Genomic DNA, 24,206 nt, shown 5'->3' on the forward strand with positions numbered 1-24,206 from the left:
CTTTTAAAAGATCTGCTAGAGGAATGCTAGCAACTCCAGCTCTTTTCGGGATCTTAAACAAATTTTATGTGGAAATGTACTTGTTTTGCTTCCCGAAATCGCCGACTGCTATTTTAAAATAAATGTTACAAATGCGGCATGTATCTAAAGAGGTTTCGCTGTTAGCTTCACTCTCAGTGTGTTCCGCTTGTATAACTATTGAAATTCACTTTGCAAATAGCTGATGTACTGTACTGTATTTCCATGCCTATACTCATTCGAAAGACTTTCGCAACCTTATTTTATTTCACAACTGTACTTTGTTTCGAAATGGTACAGAAACTGTAATGTATAAACAAGGACTATCGTATTTCCTTCAATTTGACATGTTTATCTCTGGGGAGTATATTTTTTAGTTGATTCAATTAGTCGAGGCGACAAAGTTTCGGCACGCCCCTTGAACACGAGACAGTGAGAAGCTGTTACAGTCTCCCTATTTTTTTTCCCGCCGCCTCCCAACTCCGCTCCTCTCCCCTCGGTAGTTTAGACACTCTCCCCAGATCACGCTCGCTTTTACAAACCAAGATGGCGGCAGGCTTTGGAAACTAACATATTATTCATCCACCCACGGAAAAATATGGGGACTGTGAACAGTCTAACTGCTAGGAGTTCAGCTATTGAACCCTTTTGAGGACCATTGAGGATAGCGTAGTCACGGAGATATCAAAAACCTTCTATTTCCGGCGTCGCCGTGTTTTACGATTCTGTTCCTTAATTTAAATGTTTTGCTGGCTCGACTGGCCTCACAATGGGCGTAGAGTGAAAACATTATCGGCTCGGGGGATGCTGAAGTTTGAAATAAATTGATCGGCGAGTAAGAGCGGGAGCCGCGCGCGTGGTTGCATTTTCCTCCCGAAGCTTGCACTCTGCCCGTTGTTCTTATACCCTTCTCTGTGGGGTGGGGTGATATAAACTACCATGCAGCAGAGTGGGGTATCAGAGGGAGAGAGGCGAGCATTGCAGTAGGAGAGATGGAACGGGTGTTATCGATTGAGATAAGAGCGGGGTTAAATTGGAGCTTCGCTGGTAGGGCGGTACGATAATTTGTGTTGATGAATTTTGATCATTCACATCTTTGCAACAATTTACATAGGGAAACACTCTTTCACACCTCAACAGCACGCCTCAAGGTACTCATGAGAGTGTTTTGTTTGGCTACTGTTGATAATTCATAATTTTTAGATTTTTTTTTTTGGTATTTATGCATTTTCACAGCAGATGAAATGCAGGCGTCGATGACAATATGCTCTCGCCATAGAGCTGAATATGGTATACGCTACGTGGCCCGCGTATCGATAGTAAAGCCAAATGAGGCCTAGATATTATGACTCGAAAGCTAGCGACACAGAAGCATGTGAAAACCATGTCCAATAGTGCTCTTAGATTGATCTTCATTGCTCCCATTTGAGATCTAGAACCTAGCTACAGCTGGCTTACCTCAACGTTCTCACCAGGTGGCTTTAAATCCGTGGGTACAAAGCGCGCAGAGAAGACAAAGAAGGCGGAGGTGGTACCGGAAAACGTTCAGGAAGCCACCGAAGAAGCAGCATCCCTTTTCTCTTGCCCTCAAGATGGGTGTGTCAAGGTCTTTCAAAGACTATCTTCTCTAGAGAAACACCTGTCTTTAGAAAAATGCACGCAATCTTTAGAGAAGAGTTCTTGGTTAGACCTTGCTAAATTAGGCTACAAGGCCCAATTAGAAGAGGGTGCGGGGCACATCACCATCACTGCTCCAGTTCAGAGCGGGCTCTAGACGACGTGTACATCAAGAAGGGTGGGCTCTAAAGTGCGCCAAAAAGCCCTATCGATTTAATAACACTCAGAAAGCCTACCTTGATGCCAAGTTTGCCATCGGCAAAACCCCTTGAAAAAAAATTGGACGGGAAATTGAAATGAGGCGTGCACTAGGAATCGACGGTGTCCGTCCGTTCAAAGTCTCTGAGTTCTTGACACCGCAGCAGATTACATCATACTTCTCCCGCCTAGCTGCGAAGGTGCGCCAGCAAATTCCTGACGACGCTAACATACAGGCCTGTCAAGAGGAAGAGAACTTTGCATGGGCAAGAGAAGTGGTCACCTCCATCACCCTACAACACCCCATCACGTACGATCAGTACGATATTTGTGCAATGAAGAAGGATGGATCGCTGGAGAGGTTGAAGCTTGCAATGCTGCAAAACATCTGTAAGGAACTGGAATTGGAGGTAGCTCAGAAACCGATTCGTCGCAAGGCACTGTACCTTGAACTTCTTCATAAGGTCGTGGCCAGTTGCAGTTGCGAAACCACTCCGTAACTACACTATCAAAAACCATGTGAACTTTAATTTAGTATTGTTACTTATCTCGTATAAGCATGGGAAAAAATTGTTCCTTTAATGTGTTCACCCGGTGGTTTTAGAGGGGGGAGAGTGAAAGTTTTGGAAAAACACATATTTTGCGGGGGGGGGGGGGGGGGCTTTTTGACATAAACAATATAAAATTATATTGGCTACGTATACAATTGTGCGACATCAGGTTCCTGTACAAATTCGCGGAAAACGTGCCAAATGGGATTCCCGAGATTCCCAATTTGAAAACATTTTCCCCTAGAAAATTTCGGCCTTCACGATTTTCGATCCATTTTGTGCTTATCTCTACAACCTTCTAACGGCGCAATGATTTTTTTTTCCGGCTGGAGTAACAATTTTTTTGTCTAGAGACGTAGCACAAAACTTCAATTCAGCAAATCAAATATAAACGTTCCACAGTGAGAGGGTTGGGGGTACGTTTTGAAAACGAGTTAGTTCTTAGGGTGGTAATATTTTGGTTTTCTTGCTTTTAGTAGGGGGTAAGAATTCAAAAGAAGGCATTGTTTTGTTTTGTTTTGTTTTTGTTTCTGTTTTTTTGTGCAAAAACCACCGCCACCCCCGGGGGGTGGGGTACGGAATAAACGAACGGTCCCGTGGCGAGCGGCTTGCGTTACTTTCCAAGGTCATATTGATGTCACGATAAAATTAAAATGCAATTTGGAATACCAGTAATACCTTTGGCGGTCGTAAGGTTTGCTGCGAAAACTCCTTCCTTTTCATTACAAAATATATTTAAGACACATTTAGTATATTCGTGAAATAACTTTTCGGCAAATCTCGCTCCACATCAATTTCGATTCGGCCGGCGCGTTGAAAATGAATCCTCCTTCGCCAAAGGTTCTCTGTTCAAAATATAACATTCGAGAGTATTTTACACTCCAATACGTCGTATCAAAGCTGAAATATACTTCAAGGAATAAAGAAACGAGCTACATACAATGGTAAGTCGTTCTTCAAAGCTTTAAATGTAACTTTTAGATGTATTTCTAAAATCGACTCCAAATTTGCATACAATTTTAGCTGCTAATATGCCATGACAGTTCATGACAGTTTACTTTACTGACACGGGAAATCTTTATTCCAAAGCTGTTACTTTCCAGGATTAAAGGTCAATGACTAAGCTTTCCTTTCATATAGATTTGATGATCAAACGACATATACCAGAAACCATTTATTGCAGCCAAGTTGGCCTTCAATTTATCGCGAAATAAGTGTCACAAATAGTGACCGTATAAATATGCCGATTGTAACGGCCACAGGCAAAAACTTGAGAAACTATTAAACGGTTTTAACCAGCAAACATAAATTAATACTTGTGCCATATTTCGTTTTTATAGGATCTTCTTTACGCGCTCACCGTCTCCCTAAAGTTCGGCAAGAATTCGGGCCTTTTATCCGATTTTCAAACTTTTTAAAATTTCTCCCGTTAGATAAAGCGTTGGAATTTTTCGATATTTTTTCTTAAGTTAGTTGACCCTAAGGGATGTTTTGGCCAAATAAAAAAAAAATCCGATTTTTCGTGAGTGGCTTTCGATTTTCTCAGAATTTGGCTCTTAATAAGTATTTCAAGAACAACCAGAAGCCCCCAATTCGGAAAAACAACCGTGAAATTGGCAATTGGTGCTGTTCCTTCGGTCGTGCGGTCATGCGGATATTCGGTTGTCTCTGTTCACTTTGCCTTGTGCCCTCGGGACATCTTGTCTGGTTATTAAGTTAGTCATTCAATGTCCTGTGTGGTTCCGGCTTTGTGTTCATTCTTCTTTCCGTTTGTCTGTCTCTTCCGTGCTTTCGTATGGTTTCCGCCTTCTCCGCCAGTTCTACTGGTGGCACGACTTACTCAAAATCCTATCATGGGCTCATACATAAAATTTAACCAATAAAATTTACCAATTTAAAGCTGTATGAAAACATTACGAAGAAGTTCCTTCATGTTTTAATACCCGTGGCTGTCTTGCTACAGAGAAAGACTTCTTCTTTCTCCGATCTGACACAAACATCAAAATTTTAAACAGACTACAACACACGACACTGACTACAACTGCAGTCGAAAGGTACTATCAAAATAATTAATCAACTAGTCGAGTTTAGAAATAGTTCGACAGAAATTTATAATCTGATCCTGTCTTATTTACACTGAAGACCACGCGCTTGTCAAGCGTTGCACTGCAAGAGCATCGCGCCGAATTTCACAAAGACCACGAAATTACCTGTCCTGCTTTTCAAGTATAATGATATAGTCTACTGGCCTTCAACATGAGTTATATCTCACACTAAGACGGATCCCTAAAAACCACGAGTGCCGTTTGAAGCTATAGCAGAAGCTTCAAGCCGAAAAAACACCGATTGTTCGAGTAGCAGACCAGGAGACTTTGAATCGCGTTAACTCCAATTACTTTGACGCTTTTGTCCCAACTGCTGGTTCTGAAGAAGCTTGGTCATTTTTCCTCCGTATTATTGAAAGAAATCAGTCCTTATTACACGCTCCACCTCCAAAAAAACGACTGCAAACTATAAGAAGTGGCCTTACTCCCCCACCATTTTTGTTTTCTTGTCAAGTAAAGTGACGTCACATACGCTTATCACGTGAACGGTGATGTACAGCGACACTTTTGGCCTCAAAATAGCGCTGTTTCGAACGGGAAATGACGGCGTTTGGGAAACTTCAGGCAAGTTTTAAGTTTTGAATCGGTTTTTGTATATATAAAACTGCAAAGTAAAGAAGAAAATTTTTTTGTGTCATATACACTTTAAGAAATGACAGTTATATCTAATGATGTTTGTTATTTTATATAAAGCTGATTGTAATTCTCCACGAGATAGGTGAGGTAAGAGAAACAATGGAAAGAAATGGGGTTAGCAACAACCAGAAAAATGATATCACAACAGTAGTCCTAGTCACTAGAAAAAATGTTTTTAAATGCAGAAGACTGTCTTGGCTATAATAAGCAAGTACGACGTTCAATGGGATAATAAAGGTCTTGTCGTTTTACTTCAGATTGAAGGTCTCAAGCAAAGAGATGTTGTTTAGCCAGACCTCCCGATAGATTTATCAGCTCACAGATCCATTTTTAAGTATGGTTGGTCATAAAAGTCACCTAGAAATTGCTGAGTGTTATGAAAGCAACAGCATGTTATTAGAAAAAATACAAGTTCCAGTCGAATGATTTCGAGGGAGGTGGGAGGTTTAGGTTGAGAGTATAGCACGAACGTAAAAGCAAAAACTTCATTCATTTGAATGCCAACGCCAAAACACAAAATTTACAAATATAATAATAATATAACATAATATAATATAATATAATATAATATAATATAATATAATATAATATAATATAATATAATATAATATAATATAATATAATATAATATAATATTTAACAATTATTCCACTTGCGCTTGTTGGATATGAGATGATAGATAGCCAACGAGGCGCGTAGCGCCGAGTTGGCTATAATCATCTCATATCCAACAAGCGCAAGTGGAATAATTGTTTTATTAAAAACAACCAAGAAATATTGCTAGATCTTACTGATTTTGCTGTGCAAGAACGACCAGAAGGCAATTTAATGGCCGCCATTTCTCGGCCATGGTATAATTGCTCATATACCATGGCCGCTAAGCCGATCAAATCCCTCGAATTGCATTATACAATGATGCAGTTTTTAATAAAATAGAATAGAATAGAATAGAATAGAATAGAATAGAATAGAATAGAATAGAATAGAATAGCAGGGTCCGAAATTAACTTTTTTAAGCAGGCGCCAAGTGGCGACTGAAATATTTTTTCAGTCGCCATATGGGAAAATGTGGTCGCCAAAAAGCAGAAAAAAAAGTGTCAATAAAATTTTTCCTTCGCAGCGAAACGCAAACCAAAATTTTTGGTTGCCAGATGGAAAATTCTGGTCGCCAATTTTTCTTTTAAGAATCAGAACGAAGAGAACGCGTTTGGGGCCGCAATGGCGATTTACACTGAAAAACCACGACAAACGAATCGAATGCCGGCTATATACGCAGTTTCATAAGACTGCTAAATGTTTTAAGTCAACTTAATACCTTCTCTTGTCTCTACCTTTTGGAGAAGAAAGATACCCGATTTAAAAAAAACTGCCGGCTGGTTCTTTGCTCTATGTTCAAAACCGTAAACGATCTTTCCTTTCGCGTTCTGTCAAGACGATCGACGGATCGCCATGTTGTTCGCACCAGGCCACAACCTTGCAGCATTTCTCGTTTAAAAAACATGGCGGCGAAGCTTCGCATTGCTCGAGCTGTGAAGCGTTGTGATAGATTTATAATAACAGGAAAATCGGTTTTATACTTCAAAAGCAGCGGAAAGGTAAAAAGTAAGTGACCAATTGGCGGGCGGCTTTGAATTTTATTTTTATCGATTTGGCTGAAAATCAAAGTTATTGTTTGTATAATGATCGTGGCACTATGAAATAGTTAATCGCCCGCTGGCGACTAGTTGTGAAATTCTGGTCGCCAGTGCAAAATTTTTAGTCGCATTGGCGACCAGGAAGGCGCAATTTCGGACCCTGAATAGAATAGAATAGAATAGGATAGGATAGGATAGGATATGATATGATATGATATGATATGATATGATATGATATGATATGATATGATATGATATGATATGATATGATATGATATGATATGATATGATATGATATGATATGATATGAAACGATACGATACGATATGATATGATATGATATGATATGATATGATATGATATGATATGATATGATATGATATGATATGATATAATATAATATAATATAAAATAATGTAATATGATACAAAGATTACGATTATGCAAAACGAGCTAGTGTTTTCATTGCTCAAGTTTCTTTCTTCTTTCCACAAAAAAAAAAAAATTTCCTTTCCTCTTACTATTTGATAGGTCCAATTTCTTTTGCTAAATCACTTTAGGCGCTGTAGAGCGTTTTAACGTACAGAACGATAAAAAGATGTTTGAATTACAATAAATCTATTTTCTAAAGGAAAATCAATGTTATTGTCTCACTATTCCAGTATGGCCGCGTGAAAGACTGCTGTTGACTGTTTGAGTCTTTAATCAATAGCTAACGGTAGCTCAACTAATTAGCTAATACAAAAATCTAAGCATCATATCACGGTACAAAACCGCTGACAACGCACGTCATAACTATGTAACGTAATCTACATATTGTAACATCCTTCCCTCAAAAACAAAAAAAGAAAAGGAAAAATAGAAAATTTAAGCAGTTCTTGTATATGCTAGCGAATCTTAAAACATCACTCGTTAGATCTCCTTAAGAGTCACAAAGACATTGAAACGACTAGGTGGTTTGATCAGTCTCCCTCTTCCTTGTTCGTACTTGGCTTTCACGTCTCGCAGGTGGCACTTGTCGACTCAAGGGCTGATCTTTGCTGGCTCGATCTTTGTCTACTGTAGCGGTCGATAAGGGCTGTCCCTTATTTGATGCAGTGTTAATCACGGGCTGATTTATCCTTATAGTCGCCACAGGTTCCATCGACGACTGGTCGTTGGCGAGGTTATCCTCATCTTTCGGGTCATCGTGATTTGAGGGCGTTGGTCTTTGGGCGTTGGGCGTTGGCGTTGGGCGTCAGCCTCTGTAGAACGCTTTAGATGTCTCCGATTTCTAACACAGAGCTGACCACTTGACTCTACTACATACGATCTCTTACGCAGCGGTTTCACCACGTTCGCCTCCTTCCATGATTTCTTTTTCAGGCGAAAAGATTGCATCCGAACAACATCGTTCTGAAGGTCAGGTAGGTCTTTTGCTTATTTGTCATAGTAGAATTTCTGCTTCAACTTCCTCAGCTTGTCCTTCTCTAAAGTGCCCGCAGCTACTTTGGGTTTAGATTTGTTATTGTTCTCCTGCTTAACAGACGCTGAACAGGGCTGGTACCAAAACGTTCCCGTGGGGTGTAACGATGAGCCAACAGTACCAGGTAGGGGTCACTTTTGAACGTTGCAGACTTCTTGAGGATCGTCTTTGCTGTCTTGAAAGCAGACTCAACTTTACCATTGGATTGATGGTGGTAAGGACGCGTTATGACGCCGCTTGAACCCGTACTCTTCGGCGAAGGCTTTGAATTCTCGACTTGTGTACAGCGAACCACTGTTCGACACAACTTCATCGGGAATCCCATACTGAGCTATGCGTGCTTAAAGTTTTTCTGATCACAGTGGAAGCCTTCATGTCATACAGCCTGTCGATCTCGAAGAAGCCAGGGAAATAATCTACAGTCACCATGTAACTCTTTAGGTCTAAGTCGAAAATGTATGCGGAGATTTTGGCCCAAGGGCGATCTGAGCAGTTCTCTGGAACAGCCTGCCCTGTGATGTGAGAGAAGCTAAATCCCTAAATCAATTTAAAAGATTAGTTAATGTTCATTTTTAATGTTAGAGTACTAGTATACACGGCATTCATGAAAAACAGGTTTAATTAGTTAGATTAGTTGTAGTTAGGTTTTGAATTTTGTTTAGGATAGTTAAGTTATTTCAAATCTTTATACTCCTGATGGATTTACCGTGTTAAAATGAAGATTTATTCTACTTATTCTTCTATTCTTCGTGACCGATGAGCGTCTCCTTCTGCTGCCTTATACTTTAGGTCGCACACGTTTCACACTTGGAGGTGAAATCTTTTATGTCACTCTTCATATTGGGTCAATAGATCGTTTCTTTAGCACGCCTTAGCGTTGATTCTATCCCTTGATGACTGGAGTGCAGTGTCTACAGCATGCGCTTTCGAAGGGTCTTGGAAATCACAAGCCTGTGTCCTCTGAAGAGTAATCCATCCTGGATCAGTAATTCTTCACGGACATTATAGTATAACACCACTGTCGGAGGTACCACTCTCTTGTCTGCTGGCCATCCATATTGCACTACAGTTTTCACAGCTTGCAGAACTTCATCATTCTCAGTATCTGCGCAGAACATTTCTGCTTCGTGCTCGTTCACCAGTAAGTGGTTCATTTCTTGAATGTCTTGGTCCACTTCAAAGGTGGATCTTGCTAACAAGACATGCTCCCGCACGGTAGTCCGATGCTCAATCAACTGAGCTAACCGGTCGGCGATCGGCGGTAGTCAACGTGTGAAGAAATGAATGCTATGTTAATTGTTTTGTCCAGTCTAATTTTAGCCGTCGTGGAACTTTATTTATGAGGACATGCAGTTTTGTAAAAAGATCCGCGTTGTCGAAATCCATTGAATTTTAAGCCTTTGAAGAATATTTAGTCGGAATCCTCAATTATTAAGCTTTCAAAACATGTACGCTTTATAGGGCTTTTTTGTCAAAACAACGAGCGCAAGAGTGGATCGCGCGCGTGTAGTGAAATGGGTTATACTGATACCTTAAGCACTGTTCCAACTTTGGACGGGTCTGCCTTTACTCCTTCCGAGGTCTGGAGATGTCGAATGTAGGGTACCTCTGTCTGCTAAAATACCACTTTTTCCTTTTTTAGTTTAATGTAACGCTCTTGGCATCTCGTCAACACCTTCCTAATTTGAACGTCATGATCTGCTATTGCATCCCTCGTCGTGTCTCCAGTGCCTGCCACTAGGATGTTATCCGCGGTTGCATATGTTCCCTCAATGCCTTCAACTGCTTCACCTAAACGAAGCTGAAATATTTCACTAGTGGTGAAATCGCGAGAGGCATACGATTCCATTTGTACCTGCCAAAGGGTGTAGCAAAGGTCGGAAGTAGGGAACTCTCAGTCTGTAAGCTTTATCTGCCAATAGCCATCCTTGCAATCAACTTTAGTAAAAATCTTGGCCTTGCCCAACTCCACCAGTATGTCTTCAACACTGGCATAGGCAAATGGCACCTCTTTAACGCCTTGTTTAAGGGCTTAGGGTCTAGGAAAAGGCAGAGTTTACCGTTAGCTTTTCTTGCAATCACGACACGTATTCTTTGAGTGGGGTTCTTAAGGCCTCAGGAACTTTTCTCAATGGCTGCTGAATAGGTCTAGCTTCTTCGTCAACTTCAAGTCGTAATGGTGTTCCAAGATTGCCAAGACCATCAAAAACATCTTTGTACTCGGTGCACTTGTGTTCAAGGGTAATTCCTTCGCACGCCTGGCTCCTTGCTAATTTTACTTCCATATCTGTTGAGGAGGCCCAGTCTGCTGGTTCGGGGCGTGTAGTCTTAATCTTGCCATTTCCGACTTAAATTAATTGCATTTGCTGTGCGGTTTTACTCCTGATCAAATTGACACAGTTTTCATCCTCTACAACAGTAAAGTTAACTTTGTACTTCCTCTTATCCTCGGAGTTTGTCAGTTGAACCTTGTACTTTCCAAGCGACCTGAGAGTAGAGGCGTTGTATATCTTGAGGACTTGATTTGTGGGCGTGATCCTATTTGCATATTTCGTTCCTTTGATAGTGCTTAATTTTAAGCACATCACACGTTGCCCCGGTATCCAATTGGAAGATAACTTTAGCTCCCCCTTTTCTTTATGGCTGCCGCGATCTTTTAGGGAATGTTGCTCTGTATTGCATGCACCGGGTCGATCTCAGGAGTTAAGTGAACTGTAAACAATGACTCACTAGAGTAACTGACGTAAGTACTCCATTGTCTTCACGGTGTTGGCTTTTTTACTATTTCCACGTTGCGTAAAAACTTAAGCGAAACGATTACTACTTCCACAATCTCCGCACGTCTTTCCATACGCTGAACAATTTCCTCGCTTGAGCTCGTGAGTTCCACCGCAGTATTTACACCTTTTGACACCTTTTGGGTCCCTTCGCGATTTCTTTTCGGAGCAGTATTTCAAAGCTTGTATTTCATTAGTATTCGGATCCGTTGCTGCAGCAAAATCCTTTAACTGTTGAGCGGTTGTTTCTCCACTATTGCAGATGTCGATTGATTTTTTTAGAGTGACTTGCCTTTCTTCTAGTACCATCTTTCGCAACGCGGGCGCTTTAACACCAAACATAATTCTATCGCGTAATAGTGAATCATGAAGACACTGACCAAAGTTACACGATTTCGCAGGTGTCCCAAGGGCCGAAACGTAGTGATCGATACTTCCATCCTCTTTCTGTGACCTGGAGTTAAATACGTATCGCTCGAAGTTTCATTGATTTGTCCGTTAGAGAATTCTTCAAATTTCTAAACAACAGAGTCGAACTTTCAGGCGGCTCAAATGTCACGCCCTTGTAAATTAAAAGCGCTTCTTCGCCGATCGCAGAAAGAAACGTCGCTGTCTTTTATTCTTTATCAAATCGCTGAAGTCTTACAACTCGCTCTCCTGAATTTCATCCAGTTAGCGGCAATGTTGCCGAGATTTAACGGTTTGGGCATAGGTATTCCACTCGGTAAAGAGGACATTTGCTGCATTTGTGCCCGCCCAACTGACGCTGTATTAGTCATTGCCTTAGTTGTGGCTGTAGTCGTAGCTTCGCCGCCGCTTGAAATCTTGAATTTTTGCCTCAATTTACTTCTGACACCATGTTTGAGTCTTTCATCAATAGCTAACGTTAGTTCAACTGACTAGCTAATACAAAAACCTAAGTATTATATTCACGGTACAAAACCGCTGACAACGCACATGAAATCACAACTATGTAACGTCATCTACATATCGTAACATCGACAGAATGCTGGATAAGCTGTACCACTCTTATTCATGAACACCGAAGCTGCGAAGTTGAATGTGAAGGCCGAAAATGAGAGAAAAAACAACAAAAAAGGCTTTAATTTGCCTGCAGCGCACTGACAAAACTAGCTTTTCTGACTTTCTCAAGTCCTACCTGTCGTTATGAACACCACGAATTTCACGAGGAATGCTGCATCTACAACTGTAGCCAAAAATATGATTTGAACTATTCCTTTACATTCGAAAATTAAAAAGAAACTGACTTTTTCAGTGGGGAACATGTGGCCGGCACGCAGGCTTAAAATATGAACTATCCATTAGGGATTTGAAATTCTCAGTTGAAAGTGGGTTCAAATATGGCGCGTTTTTGTTTAGTGAGCAATTTCGTTTGAAGCACACGACCGTATAACAATGGCTGTCAGAAAATTACGATACCTATTTGGAAAATCACTCAGTCGTTAAATGCTAATAATTGATCGATCATTGATTGCAACATCATCCAACATTGTTGGACGATGTTTGCACAGTGTTGAGCGAGATGGCCAAACGAATGTAACATGTTTGATGCAACACTTGGGCTAATGTAAACATAATATTAACAAAAGGAAAGTAACGAAAACACGGATAAAATATAGATATAGTTGTCACTTACTTCCAGTGACTGATTCAGCAGGGAACACTCCAGCTCCTCCTGCACCGGGGAAACCAGCACTCCCAGGGAATTCCCTTACATCCCTAGGGAAGCTACTGACGATCTTTTCCTGTAAAGTTGAAGAGAATAAACAGTGGCGTTGTTGTAATACTGGATCATAAAATGAGAAGGGTGTGGGTTTATCCTTAGGCTTAAAGTTTATGGGAACGACAAAGGCGTTTAAAACAATGTGTTTAAAATAAAATCTAAGGAAAGAAGGAACAAAGGAATGAATAAATGAAGGAAGGAAAAAAGAAGTGAATGAACGAACTAACGAACGAACGAAGGAAGGAAGGAAGGAATGAATGAATGAATGAATGAATGAATGAATGAATGAATGAATGAATGAATGAATGAATGAATGAATGAATGAATGAATGAATGAATGAATGAATGAATGAATGAGTGAACGAACGAACGAACGAAGGAAGGAAGGAAGGAATGAATGAATGAATGAATGAATGAATGAATGAGTGAAGGAAGGAAGGAAGGAAGGAAGGAAGGAAGGAAGGAATGAATGAATGAATGAATGAATGAATGAATGAATGAATGAATGAATGAATGAATGAATGAATGAATGAATGAATGAATGAATGAATGAATGAATAAAAGAATAGAAATATTGTTTATTTCAGTGGCCCTTATCTCTGTTACTACTCTCTTACCCAGATCTCACTGCAGGTTTGGAAATCTGTCCCTTCCTCCTGACCGTGGAAAATTTGGGTACGAAATTACTCGTTCAGTTTCTTATCGAATTCTTATTTTGAAATTTGGATTTTATGGAGAGACGAAAACTGAAGCTGACAGCTCTCGCCAGAACATCATTCTAAATGATTTAGATATGAAAACAGGTATGGATATTTATATGGATATTTAAAGACCCTGGCCTGAAAACTGGTTTGAAAAAAAAATTCACCTCTTGTAATCCTTTTTTGATAGTCAAAACCTACGAATTAATTTCTCTTTACTCAAACTTTCCTAATTTAAATACCTGGGGTTTATTGATAGACTTCTTCAAATCCAGCAAAGCTTTGTTTTGCTTGTTGATCTGTTTTTACCGAAAAGTTAAGATAAATCGCTTAACAAACCAAATAAAACAAGGCGACCAAGCCATAATTGTTATACGAAAAGATATTGAATTCAATTTTTTAGGTACAATTATCGTTGACTGATTTGCCTAGAGTATCTGTAGTTGCATAGAATATATTCAGTTTCACTTTTGGTGATATTTACTGCGAAGAATTAAAGGATACTGCCAATCCCCTGTCACACCATTTGATGGCTTCTTCACGTCGACCCAGCTTTTCACAAGCACTTGCCCCTACAAATCAAAATATTAAAGTTTTTACAAAAAGTAAACTTCCAAGCGTGAACTGTACATGTTATATTTGACAATCAATTAAAGCAAGTGATACACTCGTACCCCAACCCACGTCCTGGCCAGTACCGTACGCATGCGCACAGCCATATCACCCGGGCAGTGGCAGCCATGGACAGCTGTTTCGGCCTTGTTAGGCCTCATCAGCATGGCATAGCCGTCGGGCACCGAACGACCAGAAGGCCGTGTATCAGGCACCCTCCACAGCACACATGTGTATATTTGGTTTGGCCTGCAATCTAATTGGTCACGTAACCAAAGTAGGTTTCGAATTGATCGGCACATTACTGGGAGACTCATAGCCTGTGATCGAGAGCAGACGCCTTTTCCGACTCTTGTTTTACCCATTGCGAGAAGAGGTCTCTTTGTGCAGAAAGGAACGTTACAGTAAGTATAAAGTCGCAATTATTTTGAGAGGATCGTTGCACAGGGAGGCTTCCTTAACAGCTACCAACAAATTTTATCTATGTCATTTGGGGGTTAGGGAATGGGAGTCACTACTTTTGGAACATTGCGGCAGTTAATTGTGCTTTTATTACAAAGGTTGCGTTGGTTTGCCTTTTAAGCTGAATTTTTAATAAGCACTATCACTGACTGGACCTATCCGTAATTCAGAGGCTTTCCCGATCAACGACTGCATTCCAACGATCGTCTGGTGGATCAAGTGAATGTTGAAGTTGGGGTTTTGATCGTTGCTACTTTTCCTTAACACTGGCTCTTCTCCTGTTCCCAACGGATAGGGTTCAATGGCTGATCTGTTGTCTCTTAGTTTCATGATCTGCAGCCAGGGCTATAAACTTGTAGTGACAAATGGCAGAGTGCATGAAAGGGATTTCTTTACTCAGTCTTTAGAACGTTTTCTCGTTGCTCCTCTTTCCCGCTTACGAGAAGAGAGTTGAAGAGATTCCCCATCCTCACATCATGAAGAGTCCAGCTAAACTCAGTGTACCTGATGAAACAGTTGTCCGCAATGCAAGTGATCTCTGTAGACTGCAGTACCTCGATAAACTCACAATGATCTCAGTAGTCTGCAGTACCTCGATAAACCCGGTTGTTAAACAGCACTGACTGGAATCCGAACCTGTGTAAACTACCGTAAAGTTCGGATAGTAGCGACCCTCGTTACTTTCGGAATTAGCAGCGTTTGGGGCTCGTTACTTTCGGAGAGTCGTTACTTTCGGGGAGTCGTTATTTTCGGGGAACAAAAACCATGAAATAAGCTAGCGCTAGCTCTTTTCTCCGAAATGAAAAATTATGTGATTCGCGCAGAGCTCAAACAACAGACAGAATTAAGGCCACTACCCATTTCTGGTAGCAGGGACAGTGAAATAAACATCGATGATCTACCGGACTACCGCATGAATGAATCAGCCGATGTAAAATCGAATTCTTCTCTGACTCAGGGGAGGAAAGATAAACTCGGTGCTTTTAGTCCATGACACACCAATAGGTTTTATACTGCAGTATATGTAGAGCTTTCAGTTTTAATTTGAAGAAACGTTCCTGTTGTTAATTAATACGAAATTCTAGTTTTGCACTTTACGCCATCAGTGAACTGATGTCAAGGACGAATGATGGCTTCGTTGTTGTAAAGTGCCTTATCGTGAAAAATTTGTCCATGCACGAAGATATTAGTATTGTACATTAAAAATTTGACTATGGATTGGAAAACAATAGAGGCATTCGGTATTTATATAAAGTAATTAAAAAAAAAACTTGCATGGTCTCGCTTACTTTTTGTGGACTCGCTACTTTCGGGGGGATCGTTACTTTCGGGGGCTCGCTATTTTCGGGATTTATTAATAGCCACAAAGTTTTAACGTTACGTTCGGGGGGTCGTTACTTTCGAAGGGTCGTTACTATCGGAACTTTACGGATAAGTCCTTTGAGCTGTAAAGATCTATGCGCAAAGGACCGGTCAACTTCATTTATCTGACCAGATAATACGTCTCACCTCTTTCGATGGCTTTAATGTAAGTTGGTTGTAAGTCAATGGCAGCTTTTGCATCATCTATTGTCTCTTGGTATTTTCCTTAAAACAAGAAATAGAACTTTTACAAACGAGTGTGGTTGACATAACGTAAGCGACCGTTTCTTTCTTTCTTTGGTGCCCTGGGATAACTGTATCTTCAAAACCAACAGCACAAGTATTAAAGACTAACTCAATGCGTTCCACCGAGCTGGGACTTGGAACGGGTGCTGTGATGATGGGAAAAATTAAAAATGAACATGATGGCGGTTTTGGTTTTGTATTCAAACAGGATTTTTAACAGGAGAAATTGCGACGAAGACCACTTACCCTGATAGAAATTTGCTGTTGCTCTGTTGCTGTACAGTTTGGCATTCAGTTCGTCATCTTTGCATTTCACGTTTATTCCTTCAGTGTAGAAGTTCACAGCATTGTAATAGTCTCGTTTACGGTAGCTCTTATTACCCTCTTCCTTGTAAACCTCCACTATCGCTAATTAAAACAAAACGATCCAGTTGATGAAGATAACGTCATGGTTTACATTTTGCTTCAGTAGCATATATATCTGGTTATCAAACAACGAGCTACTGGCACAAATAGACACCTACATAAATTAACAAACAGCACACCACTCTTCGTAATCAGTGTAAATATAAGTGTTACATGTTGAATATTCTGAGATATTTTAGTTTTTAAAAAAGCAAAGAATATATCGTTACGAGGCAAGGGCTGCCACCCAGCCATACATTCTTGGTAAAATCTTGATACTTTTAACGCTTGTTCCTAAAACTCAATAACATGACAACATCTTCTGATTTAAATAGACCATTTATCTATGGCTAGTCTTGTCATTTATGCTAATGTTTGCTAATGAGGCTTAAAATACGAACAAAAATCCCCTACACTAGGACAAAGCAGAAAAATATTATCATCGTCTTTAATAAGTCAGTAAGACCAGTGAGACATTATATCACGGACTGGTTTCATATACGGTGTAACATGATCAAAACCCTCCGTAATAAACACAATTCCTCCTATTAACTAGAGCAGGTAATTCCTCAATTCTCTCAGGGATAATCGGTAATCGAAAAAGTCGCCTTTTGCGAGGAGACTCAGGGCGCATCTGCTTTCGTGTAATCTCGCGGCATCGGGAGTTTTTGGCGTGCGCTCGCGGTTTTGGTTGCTCTCCTATCCCTGGTCTGAGAAATAAAACAACAGAACACGAAGAGTTTCGTCACGCGTGGGCCTTAATTCAAGCTTTAATTACTTTTTAGTCTTCAGTTCAAAAGCGTCGCTTTTAGAACGATTCATACTGCAGTGACATGACTAGATTACCCTGACAAACTGACACGCTATAACGGAAGTTCAGGACAAAACGTTGATAATGTTACACAACTAAAAATAGTTGAAAATAGATAAATTATACTGCACCTGAAGATAAAAAACCAACACAAGGCACGTTTATTTTTCATATTCTACTGTGCTTAGCACGTTTTACTGCTGTTGCTGTTACTCTATTTTGAACTTGGCTCATCAGCTCGATATGAATAATTTTGCATTTTAGATCCATTAAAAATAAACATTTTCCTCGCGTCAACAATGGCTTGACAAATCTTTCCACTCTCTAATAACATGGCAAACGTTTTGTTTTCTTACCTCTTAAAGTGTCATTGTCAAAACCAAGTTCTCCTTCTTCAGAGTCAGGTGGTGTGACGTCACTCTCATTTTTAGCTTTCTTTGCACTCCCCGCCATGAATGACGGGAAAATGGCAAATGTAACTCAGTCTAAGTTCTCCCTAAGATAAAAAACAACCGTAAGTCATTCTGTGTTCATTACTTTTAATATCAAAAAAGATTATTTCATTCAAAGAACTTTCATCACAGTTGATGTTTCTTGGTGTAACTCATTATCATTAGAATTCAAAATTTGTCTTCCTTGCTCAGTCGTCCTTGTTCTTTTTAAAAATCCTTAAATCATTTGGCAAGGAGATTACCCAAAGACTGTTTACCAAAATAAATATAGACTGAAAATTAATACAAATCTTGTTCAACTGTGTGCCAATTTACAGTACCAACAATTCTAACAATAGTACAAGGAAAATATACATATAATAAGCATGGGTAATATATATTCAGACAACTAGATTGATAATGACAAGCGGGGTCACTATGGCTCTTTGTCCTGCTATAACAAAGCCAAAGAAATTTATAACCACCTGTAAAAGTTTACAATTTGTGATCCCTAGACCCAAGCACGCATATAAGGGGACTCCTTATGGCCTGTTTACATGAAGGGAAGATGACTGTACCAGGCAGATAATCCAACTTAGTGCCACATGTCTGCCACATGTTTTCTACATCTGTTATACCAGGAAGATCAAAGTTCAATCCTATGCTAAGCCATGTAGGATGCCTCTAGCAGGTTACAAAGATCACCCTAGGTCACCTTGGTAAGACTAAAAGGTGGTCAACTATTGCACCACTTCAAGCTAGGATAAATCACCTAGCCCGGGCCATTTTTTTGTTTGTTTGTTTGTTTTCTTTTTTTCCTGGCTTCCAAAGTCGAAGCCTGAAATTAACACCGCAACAGACTGGTCACTCACTCATCCTCTCCTCCAGAACATAATTTTACAGTTTGTAAGGAGTTGTTCAGCAAACAGAATATGGGAGGCCACAATATAAGTATAAGTATTGCCTGTCCCCGAGAGACTTGTTACATTAATTCAAACCAGTTTGACTTTATTTTACCACGGGTTAGTGAGGCTCTCGCCTAAAATTTGGAAAAAAAAAACGCCTATCTTTCCCGTCAGTTCCTACGAAGGGCGGCCATTTTGAAACTGTTCGGAACTCGACGCGTGTCGGAAATTCCCGAGGATTTCCGAAACTCACAACTTGGTCCCATTCCTTATGACAGTCGATCGAGCCTAAATTATTCAAAATGACTGCCGCTAGCGGAACAGACACGAACTGTACTTTGATATTTTAATCTTAGATAGGCCAGGATATAACTAAAATCACTGTGTAGTTTTTTCGGTGAAATATCTTTTTATTATAAGAAAAATGCACATAACGAAAGTCGGTTAAAATCGTTATTTAAGGCGCTAAATTATTACACGGGTTTGAGAGCCTCACGTGCAAAAACAAATTATTCTACCGTCTTTAAAAAAACTCAAATCGTTTCTTACAATCTCTAAATATCTGTTGGAATGATTTTGGGAAATATTGCGTCGTTCTGTGTATGCGCCTGTCCGTAAAAATCAAACATATCGCGGCAAGGGTGGAAAATTCGATTTCTTTCATATTACTAATATTAGATCGGCTAGGACATAATAAAATAAAAGTACAGTTTTTGTCGAGCCACTGAAGTATGGGTCTACTGAAACTATTATGACTTGCATATAAAACCTGACACTAATATGCTTAGTGTTTTGTTCAGGAGCTAACTTTCTAAAGGGGGACTGTTCTTCAATCTAACATGTTGTTGGAGTTAAAAAGTACGTTAAGACTTAATAGACAAGAGAACCGATACCAGACATTCCTGCTGAGGGTTGGCTGGCAAATTGACAATTTTCAATCATTAATGTCTTCCCTAAATTACTTTCACTTTCTGATTTGCAAGAGCACTGCACTTCGTGGGGTATAAATGTAGCTAAAGATTTACTGAAAATAACGAACCTATTAAATAGTAACTGCGGAAAGATGTGTAGAGTAATGCGGCAGGAGGTGCACAACACACCTTGGAGTCAAAAATTTATCTTACTTACAAATACCTATACACTGATGATGTATGATGAAGACATGCTTCGATTGTGCAAACGAATGAACTCAGTTGTTGCCGCAAAATTCCCGCCCAGAGCTGATATTAAGCCCTTAGTGGTATAACATATTGAGAAGAGGTTTACTGGATGCATGTTTAAAAGAGATGGTAGATTAGTAAAGGAGAGGATCGGACTTTATTTCGACTAAATTTTTTCTCAAGACTAAATGCTTTGCGAAGCACAAACGTCAAACCAACAAAACGTGACATACAAGAAGCAGCAAGTAAAAACCTCTTAGGCATGCGTCATTTTTGTTAACACTGTATGTACAACCTGACAAGCGCTTAACGACCTTAACCGGTTTCTCACGCACACTTCAGTTCAGTTCCTGAGAATGTTATTGAAGCTAGCAAGTTACCGGAGTTAGTACTGTCATTTTGAACCTCAATAAGACTTGTATTCATGCCGAGGGCTAGTTGCCAAGTTTAGAACTTTTGAATAAGTTTAAATGTTAATTAGTTTCAGTTTCTAGTGCGCAAAAATTAAGAACAAATGAATGCACTTCTTGACGTATTTTAACCTCTGCCTTAATTGAAAATAACTACCCTGCAACCCAGAAAATTTTACAAATAGAAATTAAGCTTAATACAGGGGCCATAATCAGGGATTAATAATCATGATTATGGCTCCTGGATTAATATTAAGTAATTCCTAGTTTATTTAAGCAATAGACCGCACTTTCCAGAAGTTTACCAGCGTAATAAAACCACGCGGGATGTTGGGAGAACACGAGAAAGCTTGTAAATCACGAGCCGCAGGCGAGTGATTTACAAGTTTTTCGAGTGTACTCCCAACATCCCAAGTGGTTTTTATTACGCTGGTAAACTTCTGGAAATTGCGGTCTATTGCTTTTATGAAATAACTACTTAGACAAAAACACTTAGAAATCGGCGCTTTTTATTTTGTAACTTGATCAAGTTGTTTATTCTCTTCAAATTCATCAGTAAGGCGGGAGAACCAATCACAAATCGGGATCTATTTTGAGCATAAACCTGTTGAATCGCCGAAGGACGCATCGCAGTTTGAGCGAATGAATGAAAGTGTTTTTTAAGTTAAATTATTGTCTAACTCTCACAAAAATGTGGCTAAAAAAGGTTAATGCCTTGGCGAAAGAATGCTTTTTATCAGCAGATAGCAGTTACTGATGAAAAGCGGACAGCGGCTTGGTGAGTGAAAAAACTTCACTTGTTTTGAGCTTGGCCAGGTCTTCTTTTTCTATATTTGCTGGTTTGTGCATGGTGTTTTGCATGCCTTCTTGCTTAAGCTGTTTAATTTTGGCGTCAAGCATTTGGTTTGAGAGGACAAAACGTGGGTCGTGAGTGAACCTTATTCCTAAACTGTGTGGTGGTGTGTTTAGATATCTCTCAATGCCATTTCTTATTGACAGAAGAGTCGCACGGCTGTAATTTTCGCATTCTCTATTTCTTGCTTCGGCGTAGAATTGCCTCAGATTCCTGTCCAGCTCTTCGACCGCCATTTCCGCCAGACTTACGCCAATAACCTTTTGTTTACTCCACTCTAGGTGAACAGAGAAAGAGGAATTGTGATTTGAGCAGTTAATATCAAATACCTTGTACTCGGGTTGAAGTCGGTTTTATATTGTTTTATAAAATAGCCAGGGTCAAGTAAGCACTGTGATTGGTCAAACTGAGTTCTTTATAACTCCACAATGCACGAAGCATACGTATGGTGCGTGCATTATAATTGTACATATGCACGGAGCACACGTCAGATTTTTTGCCTGTGAAAATCTGAGAAATTCAGCGACAGACCGCCATTATGGCCAAACAATTTCCCTCGTTTGACTGCGGTTTCGAGTTTCTCAATGATATTGTAAACACTAACCGATGGCTATCGAGCTCTGAGGTTGTATCTGTCCAAGTTGAATCCAAAGTGCGAAGCTATCTTTCAGCTCCCTCGACGCGACTGGACCGAAGGAAACGGCGCCGTGCAAACCGTCTGGTATGAAAATCGCCCGCTCGGTGTTAACACTCTAGGCACTATGATGAAAGAGATCAGCGAAAAGGCGGTGCTGTCCACCGTCTACACAAATCATTGTGGTCGAGCAACAGCGATAACCTTGTGGTCAGAAGCGGGCTTGGCAGATCGGCACATTTGCCACATTTCGGGCCACAGAAACCCGAACAGTCTCCAACATTACAATTCCCGGCCATCGTCAACTCAGCTCAGAAAGTGCAGTGATGTTCTGTCATCTGCTCTAACAGGATCCATTCAGACAACACAGATGAAGCAAATGTCTTCCCAACAATTCCAGTCCGTTTCTTCTCGACAACCAAAAGAAATGTCATCCGCAGTTGTAGAATCACACCGATCAACATCCTCCAACACGGCGGTAATTCTCATGGCATGTTCAATTCGTGCTCTATAAATTCGGTTCAAATAAACTTGAATCTCCCTTAATCCACAAATAAGTGAAGTATTTGAACTTTTGAAGAGAATCCTTAGCTTGTTGTTTAGCTTTTTCGAGAACTTTTCGCTTCAAATGATTCTCGTCGTGAACGATACATTTTCATTGGTTTTCTGTCAAATTTTAAACCAATGACATTGCGTCTGACGTGTAAGGAGAAAGTTGATGTTGATTCATTAAAATTCGCCTTTGTCTGACGAGTTGCGATTGTTTATATTTTATAAAAGAAATAAAAAAACTTGTTCCTCGTGCATTGTTGAGTTATATAAGCACTTGGGAATTTTTAAGAACACTCGAGAAGTGCAGAGAGGCACTCGCCTACGGCTCGTGCCTCTCTGCGCTTCTCTCGTGTTCTTAAAAATTCCCGCGTGCTTATATAACTCAACAATGCACTCGGCGCGTTTTTTATTTCTTTATTAAACGCTTCAAGTTATTTGTAAACAACTTGACTTTGGCATAACCTTCAAAAAATAACAAATTTTGTACTGTTTATCAATACTGTTTGAGCCGTTTATTTTATAAAAAACAGTTTCAGTGAAAAGCCAGGCTAAAAGATTATTCATGTAATTAGAACCAACCTGTGAATACGGAAACTGCCCGCTGTGTTGCCTGCTTGGTTTTTTTGGCTTGTGCATTTTCGACGATCGAGTCAAGTTCTTCGTTTTCCACATCGGCAAATCTTCTCTTTTTGCTCGACCTTTCTTCTTCTGCCTCAGTATTTAAGCTCTCCTTTTTAGAATTTTGGCTCCGAATCAAAGCCTGACAATATGTCGAAGTTCGGAAAGTTTTCGTCGCGTTCGTCGGCCATTATCGAGAAATCTCTAGCGGGAGAGCAGCGGGAGTTTACCGGTATAATAGTACATAGGTTTGGCAACTCTATTGACCAATCAGAACGCGCGTAGTATGTTAGTTATTTTATAAACAATTATCAACATTAATTTGCTGTTGAAGAAACACCTGACTACATCGCTGGAATGGGTTTTACTTCATGCTTAGTAAGCATCTCTTAGCTAAGATGTTGTTTCAGTCAATAAATAACAATTCACTTAATGATTCTGTTGTGAAAACACACCTTTTAGCTCTGGCGTAGGCCTCTTATTAGAAGTAAAGATCCTACAAACAAAAACCAGACAAACAAAGTTACCATTAGCCTAATTCGGTCACATTAACATGCTGCTAAAGCAACATTGGAGCACTCGGATTTTTTTTTTCGAGTATGCCAGTGTCACTTTCTGGAATAATACATCATTCTCATGTTGTTGTTTAGTTTGGCAGCCATTAAGTGCAACTATTAACTATTATTGACTTGACTTAACACCGAGTTCTTTGTTGTCAGTCTACGAGTCGTAAGATGACGATGTATTGTAATTCCATTGAGCACTTAAACCTTAAAACAATTAAAGGAACGATCCTGAACTCCGCTGCATCGTTGGTTCAATTGTACGCTAGAATACGTAAGCACGTATAACTATTACGATTCTGAAACGATGGAAATCAAGTAATAGGAGCCATGATCCACTACACATCTTTTTCAACATACTTAGTAACGATTGGAAGCGATTTTTCCATCGTTGAGTTTGCTTTAGGTACGCCAATTGAGTGACCATGATCATCATTTTCGTATTCGAATAAGACTTGAAAGGAAATTATAAACCATATACATATCAACACCTACCAACAAACTCAATCGATGTACCACTACACCCTTCTTTAATAATTACATTACTCGACTTTGCTAATAGCGTTAATTTGCCACTAATATTACTCACCACTCATTAAAAACTCTTTTAGGAAAGAAGCAACAATGAAATGTGCAAAATACCAAGTACACTAGCCTCTGGAAAGCTGAAGCGAAATGTCGTTTCTAAGTACATGAACAATTGCTGGATTGTTATATCTTCCACCAATCATAGCGC

The 24,206-nt window shown here is 39.8% G+C and overlaps 3 protein-coding genes across 6 annotated transcripts in view; 1 reads left to right on the forward strand and 2 right to left on the reverse strand.

Moving 5' to 3' along the window:
* Positions 1-24,206, reverse strand: part of LOC146450202 (uncharacterized) — a 187,519-nt gene that overhangs the window by 52,340 nt on the left and 110,973 nt on the right. The window lies entirely within an intron of this gene.
* The window catches only part of LOC146450206 (uncharacterized), a 45,187-nt gene that overhangs the window by 14,231 nt on the left and 6,750 nt on the right, over positions 1-24,206 (reverse strand). For 3 of the 4 annotated variants that reach the window (XM_085100624.1, XM_085100625.1, XM_085100627.1), the window contains 7 exons: positions 23,363-23,403; positions 17,701-17,840; positions 16,375-16,536; positions 16,030-16,107; positions 13,951-14,018; positions 13,689-13,745; positions 12,659-12,767 (listed from right to left, as the gene is read on the reverse strand). In XM_085100624.1, coding sequence (XP_084956750.1) covers positions 12,659-12,767; positions 13,689-13,745; positions 13,951-14,018; positions 16,030-16,107; positions 16,375-16,536; positions 17,701-17,797 — 571 coding nt within the window. In that variant the 5' untranslated portion in view covers positions 17,798-17,840; positions 23,363-23,403. Of the gene's footprint in view, positions 1-12,658; positions 12,768-13,688; positions 13,746-13,950; positions 14,019-16,029; positions 16,108-16,374; positions 16,537-17,700; positions 17,841-23,362; positions 23,404-24,059; positions 24,149-24,206 lie in introns of those variants that run through there. The other variant, XM_085100626.1, reaches the window with a different exon arrangement.
* On the forward strand, positions 1,932-2,333 carry LOC146450208 (uncharacterized). Its single transcript, XM_085100635.1, has one exon. The coding sequence runs from the start codon at positions 1,932-1,934 to the stop codon at positions 2,331-2,333; it is 402 nt and encodes a 133-aa protein (XP_084956761.1).

The sequence above is a fragment of the Pavona decussata genome, unplaced genomic scaffold (genome assembly GCF_977016875.1).
Source record: "Pavona decussata unplaced genomic scaffold, jaPavDecu1.1 SCAFFOLD_481, whole genome shotgun sequence".
Lineage (NCBI taxonomy): Eukaryota > Metazoa > Cnidaria > Anthozoa > Scleractinia > Agariciidae > Pavona > Pavona decussata.

What these genes read in the sequence shown, in the direction of transcription:
- LOC146450208 (XM_085100635.1), top strand. Translation starts at nt 1,932, where the DNA reads ATGAGGCGTGCACTAGGAATCGACGGTGTCCGTCCGTTCAAAGTCTCT.